Below are 10,761 nucleotides of genomic sequence, written 5' to 3' on the forward strand. Positions count from 1 at the left end.
CGACCATGTCGTGGGAATTGACTAAAAATTTCTTCTTTCCATTGAAAAGCGGTAACCAATCGTTATGATCTACTTTTTCGCGAACACCTATCGCACGTCTACACATAAGGCGACGATTAAGGTCAGCCTTGGCTGTTGAGTCGAGCAAATGAGCCCCTGCAGGAGTCTCGATGGAATTAGTGGGAAAGCGGTTTCGGTAGCAGTCTAGGGTGCTTGTAAAAGTTAGAGGTCTGGCTGGTTACGTCGTTCCGTAGCGATGAGGGACAATGAAGGGAAAATTCTGCGCTCGCGTGGCTGGCGCAGGCACGGGTCAAACAGTGCCGACGTGTTAGCCTCCCGTCCTGAATGGTAATGAGCAACGCGGTAAAGAACACGGCTCTTTGCTTTTTCTCCTTTTTCTTGCCGTCCTCGCATTCTCTCTGGTACATTTTTGGAACGAATGACGTATGCGCGAGCTGGGTCAAACGAGCTAGGACTCCGAGTAAGTGGAGATCGAGAGAACCGACGGATTTAATGGTCGGAACTTAAATTATTGAATAAATAATTTATTAGTCGCAGCGACGATTTCGTTGTTTTTGGTTTCCTGTTTAGAAAAATATTGAAAAGAAGTAATAAATTGCCGGAGTCTAAAAAATGTGATTTATGTAGAAATAGTTGAGAGACTGCCTGAGACATGCCATTCTTCTATATTTATATTCATCCTTTTATTTCATGTTCATCACTATAATATTCCTCCTGCTGTTTGCTAACAGAAATCGTGACTGCGATTCATAGGCCACAATTTCTTTAGAACGGAACTTGAGAGAAAAGACTATTTTCCCCTCCTTCGTCCCTTTCTTATTCCAAGAATCTCTTCTTGAACCGATTGCGCCACCGCGATTTCGTTTCCACCTTTGTACGTTCTCTCCGCTGTTCCGTTTAATGATAATCGCACGAGCGACCGCAGTTTTCGTTCTTCCGAGAAAATAATACCGGTGCCGGCTTTTGAATTTTCCTGCACACACACTATTACCGTGTCTTAGCGGCGGAAGTTTCCATGGGAATTAGAGGCCGCCACCGCAGCTTTTGGTGAGTCTGCGCGCGCACAGGTTCTCTTTCAAAAGCAAAAGTTAGTCGCGATCGGATTTGCATGATTTGGGACATAAAAAAAAAGTCGGGGAAAAAGAAGTTTTGTGAAACGAACGGGGAGTCGCAAGGAAATATCATGTTAAAAATATCTCGACTCTTGCGGGCTCTTCGCGCGACCACTTTAATTTCTTCTTTGTTTTCCCCACGGAATTTCGGGTTCTCGCGTTGCCCGCGGATCGATGAGATCAAAGAGCACTTTGTGCTTGGACTGAAAACAATTCCTGGCTCGTTAATAAATATCGTGGGGCCACGGTTGAATTCCCTCTTTCTTCTTTTTCTTTGCTCCTTATGTTCGACCGAGTGCGAGTGTTAGGAATTCAGTTTCTCGTTTGTTTGATTTCTACCTTGTGTCCTTTCAGCGCAACAAAGAACTCTAACTGAGAGCCACTTAATTGATACCAAGTTAGAGATTCAATTACAAATTCTACCGACGACGATTCGTCAAGTGTTAACTATAGTGCCAAGAATCTACGTTAGCCTAGTTCTTCTTCTTCTTCTTCTTCTCCATGTAGCCAAGACGATGTACGATCCTCTCTAGTTTCAGAATGGCAAGCTTGATGATTAAAGACTTCATAGAAATTATGAGGGATCCAGTTGTCACGGTTTTCATAGCTATGTCTGTGTACGCCTATACGTGTACCCTTTGATGCCTTCCTCTCTCTCACTCCTCTTCTACCAGTTGCGTTTATATATCAGTCACGGCGTGAAAAGTAGTCGAAGGGAGAGACTGAAGGTGACTGGTACGTGAGGTAGGTCAAACTCGTGGCAGCGCGCGTGGCGCGGAATAGAAATGAGGAACGCGAAGCTGAAGATCTCTCGAGCACCGATTACTTACCTACAGCATTCTTGAGGCCGGCCATTGTAAGAGGTTTCTTAAAAGCTGGAGAGCGCGCGCTGTATGCTCGGAAGAAAAATAGAGAGATTTGTCTGAGCTCCCGGTCTACCCAGCCGAGCTTTTTATTAATCAAACAGTACACTTATACGATTGGGAAATTCCCTTCCCTTGCCTACCGGGATCATTCTCAAATCGTGCGCCAGTATTATGTTTCTCGTGATTGTGTTTGGTCCTGGAATCATATCTAATGTACGGGTACTGTTCCCGTTAAATATACACGTACTAAGAAATTTCTGCTCACGGTGGGAATATAATCATCATTCTCATTAAAGAAATTCATATTTTATAACAGAGATTATTTGAAACGACTTTTAGTACCAATAAAACAGAATTCACGGGGTATAAAATTTTTATCGTGACAGCTTTTAAGAGCGAACGCTCCGTCAAGATTGTCTTCGGGTGTTTCGCTTCTCTCCTAATAGTTGTCGTGTATCCAGAGAGTCTTTCTCGAAAGGGAACATCAAGAACGTCTTGACGTCTCGGGATAATTTGTCGCTGATATTTATATCGAGGCGAGAAAGAAGCCAGGAGGAAATGTGAGAGCGACTTGCAACCATGAGATAGGTCAGCGACAAACCCAACGTGAATGAATATCTAAAACCGAGAGCATCGTTACTCACTCTGTTCGCTTCTCCTTACTATTTCTCCCTACATCACTCGAAACATTTTTCTCCGTTGCACGCCCATTCGACCGCAGTTTCTAATCGACTCTGGAGTTGTTGCAGCTGCTGGTGAAGGTTTCTCGCCAATTATGAAAAGGATTTCAAGGATCTATGCAATCTTCTTAGCGTCTGAACAAATATACGCACTCGTTTCGCGAACCGTTTGTCGATAGAAATTTCCACGTTCACTTCGCGGTTGTAATTTCCCTCGAGAAATATATCCAGAATACAGAAATCCGTCTTGAAAGGTTCGCTCGTTCTAAATAGCTTTTATACCTAACGTATTTGTATACCGCAAGCGCGGACATAATGGACTCAGAAAAAAGTCGATACACTCCAGAGTTGTTTGGTTTCAGTTTTAATCGTATGAACGATGTAGCGTTTGGACGTGAATGTGCCGTGCGAAGGAGGTAAACGTATCTGGTCGGCTTTCAATTTGTCCTTTCAATTCGACGCCTCGACTCGCGAGTTTGTGTCACACATTTATTAAATCGCTTCCAGCCAGCTTCGGTGCTCCTTCCGGCGCTCCGTTTCACAGTTGCTTGCATGTATGTATGCGGAATCGTAGGACACTGTACTCGGGGGAAATACGTAGTTTCCAGGTATTCTCGGCGCTCGACAGAGCATCTTCGTACCGTTTCTCGGACCGTCGGAACAAATTGATCTCGTAATTGTGACGCTTCATCACTTTTTCACGCTCTCTCACAGTCAAGCTTGAATGGGATTAGGGGCGAAGATTCTGGGGTCCGGGAATCAAGGAGAGCCCACCAGTCCTAATAATAGAAAAAGTTTGCCGGGGGGAATCAATCGGAAAGCCTGAGATCTTATTTAATTCATCAAGCCGTGCTCTCGACGATTTAACGCGATTAGTCTTTGGTCATTTATAAAACTCGATCAATAACCACTAGAGAACAACGCGATACAAAATCGTAGTAAACAGCAACGTAAAAGTACTTCTTTCTCTTAAATCATTTGCTTCTTACACTGTTGATCACGAGTTTCATACTAAAAATTAATACAACATTTCATACGTATAATAATTGTAAGGATTAATATAATATTTGATATGTTTCATATGAAGATTGATATAATAATTCATATACTAATTGATATTACGTTTTTTATGACAATTGTTATACAGTAATTGATACAGTTTCTGTCTGTAGATGTAAATTTATCATAGAAATTTATTTTTTAAATCACAATGCGTGAAGCAAAAATTATTAGTAGAAATTAGCAATTTATCAATATTAAGTGATTTTTTGGATTACAACAAGTGATCAGATTTTGATGTTGACCGTGCTGGGTGATAGCTTGTCCGAATCTCGACCTTATCGTTACCGGATCGTATATATCACGTCGACTATTTTGGAGTCGTATAAATAGGTTTTAACGACCTTCGAACGAGCAAGATTCAATTTAGACAGTTTACAATTCGCAGTGAACCGATTTTGGCGAGACTCGATGAAATCGTGGAATCCGACCGGTTACCACCCCCTTGTCGCGGTTACCTAATCCGGGCACAATCCGAAATGGTCAGACTTAATCCCGACTATATCCAGAGTCGCGGAGACTAGCCTGAGATAGTGCAACTGTCTGAAATTGAGTTTCGTGCTCCTACACCTGCATCACGAATAAAAACTTACACGTTACATCCGCCTCGGCTTAGTAATCACCGCGAACTCTTTCATCTCTCCAGCAATCTCCGGGACTAGTTGGTGAAAAGGAAATCCTAAAGTATATTTTCTTCTCGCGGAGTAATCTCAAGTTCGTCGTCTTTTACTACTAATAAAGGAATACGTGTATTTCTTAATTTTGCCTGGTACTCAAACAAGCGCGAGCTTTCATTAAAGTCTGCCGCGGTTTCTTTGACCCGTCTACCCATCGGATAACGTTTTCTTTCACTCTTCCGTCCCTCTTTTTTTTTATCAGACTTTCAATCCATCTCTTGCTCGACGAATCGAACTTTTCTCGTTTCCCTTTTATCGCTCACTCCCTCTTCCTCCTTTCTTTCTTCGCCGGACGATTTTATTAAACGATTCCACGACACAGATTCCATTAGCATATTCTGTCGACTCCGATATCGTACCTCGGGCAACGAAGCACGGAACAAAGAGAACGGTCGAAGGGATTACCTATATATTCTTATCGCGATTCCCGATTCGCTCCTTGGCCGTATCGTTTAAGGCGAAGGGAGAGAAGAACGGGGACGGGCTTTGTTAAAGATCGACAGTACGCGAGAGAACGGGGAAGGCAAGAACTCACGCGGTCGGTATTGAATTTACACTGTGCTGTACGCCAGAGATGCAACAAAAGATCTCCTATCCCAGCCATGGATCGTACAAAGGAGCTTTACTTTCTTCGCGCCTTCGATGCGATGGAAACGCCGGATAATTAAGTCCAAGCCACGAGAATGCGTGCAAGCAGAAGCAAGCATTGTACCGTTGCCCCGATTCATCGAATCGTGCATTACGCACCGTTTGTTTCTTCTTACCGCGAACTTTGTTAAGGAAATGATTTACCTTTTCAATTACTCGTAAACGTTTTCCTCGACAGGAGTTGCGAAGAACTAATAAAAAAAAACTTCTCACTGCTTTTTATGTATTTTTTTTTATCAGTGATATTCATATTTCTTTAAACGATTATGTTTTTGCTGCAAATCTTTCTCAACAAGATTAATACGTGACTGAAGACAGACGATTCTTTTCGATTGGATCTAACAGTTTTTTATTCGTTGACGGTCGTAGTTGATATCCAGCGGAAGGCACGAATAATGAATGAGCGTTGGTTTCACTCGGATCTCGTGAAACGTGGAAGAAAAATAGATCGTGGAGGAAATTGATGACACGAGGATCCCGAGTTTGTCGACAGTGTGCGACCTGACCGGAAGATATACTTTTCCGGTTAAAAGGATTCCATTGGCCATGCGTGATCCCGTCGTTTACAGGGGTGGAACGATATTCATGAGTTGGTTGGCGACTCGTCCGAATGCGAGGGCATCCTCGGAGCGAGAGAGGCTGCAGCTTAAAAGTGAGTTTGGCAAGACGCCATGCTACGTCATTGTTCGTACCGGAGTTTACCGGCGTTGAAGCTACAGGTAAACATCCACCTGGTCCCAAAAGCGTCTTCAATTATCGGTTACCTTTCGGTAGGAGGAACGCGGTTTCTTCAAGTGCTTTCAATTTCCTTCCCTACATACCAATCGGAAATCTCAGATAGTGAATCTTCTTACAATATAATCGTTGTCTCCATCTCTTTGAATCCTTGATACTATTCAAATCAGAGGTAATGTGTGACAAATATCGTAAAGCTACTTCACTGTACAAGATAGTTATGTAAAATGTATGTTTGCAACTAATGAGCTCTAATGTTCACAACTTTTTCTAAGATAAAGAGGTTAGAAAATATTCCTGCATTAAACATATTTGAAATTAAATTGCGGAAGTTTTCGTGTTTTTATAGTCATATGCAATCGGAATAATTAGATTCCTTCGCGCATCAGGATGTCTGATCGTGCAATATATCTTCATTGAATGAAAAAGTGGAAATTCAGAACTGGTTAATGCAAAATACTTTGTGACGTCGGCGAACTTGTCGTAACTACAAAAAGTTTATGAAGTAGTTGCGAATGGAAAAAAGTGACCCGGTTTTTACGCTGAACTAGCGGTATAAGTTTCCGGGTGTTTCGCGTCGCATTATTTTCAAGCTTCCGGTGAAACCAGAACGCCTCGATAAAACTTTAATTCATATTTGAAAGTCGAAGACATGCGTTCTACCCTCCCGTTCATAAATCATCGGATAATTAACCAAAACCTTGATATTTGTACTACGTATCATTAACCGAATGATGTATTCCAATGATGATGAAATGGAGTTTGTGCTGCGAAACGAATGGTAACGCGGTTGAGGAATCAGCAAGGTCTTGAGAATTCCAATTGAGATCAAATTGCAGTTCAGTGTTGGTCGAATGTAGATAGAAGCTTAACTGGTTTCCATGTTTCTTGCTCTTTTAATCATGAACCCTGTGTTATGAATATTAACATGCACGAACATTTAAACAGTTTAACAGGTTCATAATTATTAGTAATAACGCAATATTATAATGGTACTATGTGTTTCGCGGCTATCGAGAATCGAAATGTTTTAAAACCTCTTGATCAAATCTTTCGTAAACATCCATAAGCGTTGAACTTATCATTCAGTTTATCTAGGTCGATTCCATAAAGATTTCTATCTTTAACTTTACCTGACTTGGAGAGAGCACAGATTTCCATTTGATATCAATTTTTAACTCGGCAAGAAATCTGATGTCGCCAGTATTTGAATCTTTTCAATTGTCATCATATGCATGCGGAAGTTATACCGTTTCACTAAAAATAGGTAATAAATAAGTAAAGGTAATACAATATGGGAAGTTATACAGGCTCGAGAAAAAGCTTGACATAGAACCTGATATAAATTTACTCACCGCTTTATATGACGTGCGGTTGGCTGGAAAACACGTTCAAAAGTGGCCAACGAACCTTTTCGAAGCCTTATTCCGCATGCCGGTGGAGTAAGAGGTCCGTGTGTCTGTGCACGAAAGATGTTGGATTTGAATTTGAGATGTATTGCGAGAAATACTTCACGCGTCTGCCTGCATTTTACGTGACGTGTGTGTGCCGTCAACATTCTTTTCCTTTCTATTATTTTACACGATGGAATTTATTCTGATTATATACATCCATGAATACGTTCAATTTTTAAAAGTGTACAGACTGTATGAATTTTATTAAGTCACGTATGACCTGAAACCTGACATACTTCTGAAATTATATTTATTGCGAAATAGTGTAAAGTTCTATGTGAAAATTATTATTATCTGAAGCTTTATATTGAAAAATAATAAATAGCCAATAATTTGATTTATATTTCATCTAAACTATATCCCAAAAGTTATAATGAAATTCAAATTACTATATCTTGTCGAAAAAGTGAGAAGTGAAATATCTCACCTTTTCTTCATGTCTACCTTTCCAATACGAAAACCGACTTCAGTCGGTAATAACATAATGATCTATACATAGATGCATATAATTCTACCTGTAAAGTGGGAACCTGCGACAGAGTTCTCGATACAGAGAAAGTTTATTGTTAGACACGTGTCTGACATAGAAAGGGTTAAATCGCAATATCTACTAATGTATCATTATACTTTGTGTTACAGGAAGTATTGCACACTATCAGTGCGCCCAGCGGGCAAGTACAACGCATCGTTATCTTCAAGAAGAACGGCGTTCAGGCGATGGTCGAATATCCTTTACAATACATACATACATACATACATACATATACTCACCCACTACCCGCTCGATTCAAATCGCATTTTACGTATGAGCCCCCTCGAGCTTCTCGAAGCGCGATAAACGGGGCTTTAAAGCTCCGAAAGAGGATCTCCGCGCAGTAACATTTTTTCCTCCCTTTTTTTTTTTAAATGACCCTCGACGGTAAAGTTTGCCAGTCACGTTCTGCCGTTATGGCGCAATGAAGATTTATAAGCAAAACTCGCCAGTGACACGGTTGCAGTGTCAGTTATCGTGAGCTTTTCGTAGTTTAGATCGAACCTCGACGAATAAATTATGGTATAATGGATGAGCGTATCGGTCGTCTTATGGCTGTTTCATATAAAATATCTTTTTTTCAATTAACTTAAGTTTAAAACAAAATTACATGTTTCAATGATTTTTTGTTTTTCTATATTTTTGATCATTATCAAAAGCAGAATTTGCTTCCTCATTAACGAAACATAAATTATGTACTATATTGAATAATCTCAGAGATCCCCTTTAATCGACAAATTCGTGATTACTTAAAACACTTCTACTTATATATCCTTAACTAAGCCCTTTCGAAAATCACGTTCGACTCGGTCGAATCGGCAACGAGGGCGAAGGAGACACTTCACGGAGCAGACATATACTCCGGCTGCTGCACACTGAAGATCGACTTCGCCAAGGTGAGTGCAAAGGAAAGAGAATTGATTGTTTCCCCTAATTGTCGGCGGTTCCCGACTCCAAAGAGAGAAAAAGCTCTTCCTCGAAGGTCGGTTATTACGGTATGCCAGGGAGTCCTCGGCTTATAATGTATGAAAAAAAGTAAGACTCTCCAACCGGTTCACCGTTAATATTCATGAAAAAGAATTCGACGGAGAAATGGCTCCGCAAATAATAGAAACGGTGTAAATTCAGGGTTTCCCTTACCGTACCGTTGGAAAAAGCGTATACTTACGGTACCTACGGTAAAACTCGAGGAAATTCACCGGTTTTATTCATTTTACGTGTTCGTTACATATTCCAATTACCCGCGTACAAGCGCCGCCGCACACGGTGACGACATTCTTTTCAATATTTCATTCGACGCTTAATTAGCAAATCTAACAAATACCTACGGCCTGAGAACCTTTTTTGGTATATGGAACATATTCTCTGCTCGTCTATTCTCGTCTATGGACTTTAGAAACGCGTGCACACCTTTTTTAGAATCTTCTTTCCACTTTTGTGTAGTTCAGGTTTCGAGTTCATGGAGATAATTTCAAATTGGTCAAAAGGATAAGTAATAGTCATTAGTTATTTAATGAAGTGAATAATTTATTAATTTGTTTGAAGACCTTTGAAACAGGAAAAACTTTGAAAATAATGATATAGTATAATAATGCAGTATATTTAGAAATTATTTTATTTGAAACATCGTTTTCACTTCCTACCTTTGTTGGCGTAATCACATATACTTTCCGTTAGAGTACAACGTATTTTTTTTTTTTTTGTGTTTCTCTTCCTCGACAACCCCTTTCTGTATCGTGAAAAGCATCGTAGAGCAAACAGCAGCACTAGCTAGCTCTTCGGTCTCACCAGAGGGAGTGAAAAGAAAATCACGCGCATTAACGTTAGGCCCGCGGCAACGAGGTCTTCCGTGTCGTTTGAAACCGAGGGAGAAAGGGGTGATTCGTATATAACCGAGGCACGAGCATGAAAGCTGTTCGTTCTCGCCTAACGAGTGAAATCTTGTTTCAAGCTGGCTGAATCGCGAATTGATCGAATACCTGACGTATTTCGTGCTCCTTGCTGTACAAACAATTCACTATTGCTATTTAGCTCATCTTCTTTTAGTTGCATTAGAAATTATTCCTTTGTCATTAATCGATTCATCTATCCTTAATGGATTGCCATAGCCAGGAATAGGAGAAGTAATTTTCAATGCAGCACGTAAATCGGTCGATACTAACTATTTTAACGAATTACTGAAGGATATGTTATAAACAAAAAGATGGAAGACGTTATTTGATATGATTTATCTTTTTGTACATCGAGTTTTAATCCTATTTAATCTTGATGGAATAACACTTATTGAAACAAAATCAATAATGTCAGTTTAGGGTGATTGTAAAGTCATGAGGACTAAATTTTGAAGTTTCACTTGAATTATAAACTTGGTTAAAGAAAGTGCAATTGGCCGTGGATATTCGTTGATATCGTTCCTTGGGGCCTGATGTTTTTACGATCTACCATAAAACTAGACAACTTACAGTAGAACATCGTTGAAATCGTCCCAACATGTGTTATCGCACCAACTGAAAAACCGTGACATACCATGAAAGGAAGAACTTATTTCTGCAATCTTCCATTTCGTGGCTTTTAAACTCATATTTTAATGTGATGCTTTGATCAATCTTGCATACGTTTTCCATTGTGAAACAGTGTAGCCAGATGAGATGAAAAGTACCCTTGAATCAAATTAGTCTCCCGTTGGTCCATTCGATAAAGTATTCAAAAGAACGTTTCATACCAGTTCTCAGTCCTCTATCTTGACCACGAGTGTAATTATGAGGTTAATAGGTTTTCATCTTTTTGCCACGCGTTCTCCTTATTAAATGCCCAGCGAAAAATTTATAAAAATTCTCTAATATGCATCGTCATCTCTAAAGTACGCGAGAATTTTTTCAGATTTTTTGCTAAGCATTTAATGGACGAAGGGTTTGAAAATACTTCCGATCCCCTTATTCAACTGCATGTGCTCTTTATTATCAAGTAATATGAACAA

At 40.1% G+C, this 10,761-nt stretch overlaps 1 protein-coding gene across 1 annotated transcript in view; it reads left to right on the top strand.

Annotated features, from left to right (window-relative positions):
* Positions 1–10,761, top strand: part of sm (heterogeneous nuclear ribonucleoprotein L) — a 152,197-nt gene that overhangs the window by 48,673 nt on the left and 92,763 nt on the right. The window contains exons 4-5 of the mRNA XM_018024300.1: positions 7,892–7,977; positions 8,584–8,680. Of these exons, the coding sequence (XP_017879789.1) occupies positions 7,892–7,977; positions 8,584–8,680 (183 nt within the window). The remainder of the gene's footprint in view (positions 1–7,891; positions 7,978–8,583; positions 8,681–10,761) is intronic.

Source organism: Ceratina calcarata, unplaced genomic scaffold (genome assembly GCF_001652005.2).
Source record: "Ceratina calcarata isolate Rehan_Ccalc_2016 unplaced genomic scaffold, ASM165200v1 scaffold328.2, whole genome shotgun sequence".
NCBI classification, from domain to species: Eukaryota; Metazoa; Arthropoda; class Insecta; order Hymenoptera; family Apidae; genus Ceratina; species Ceratina calcarata.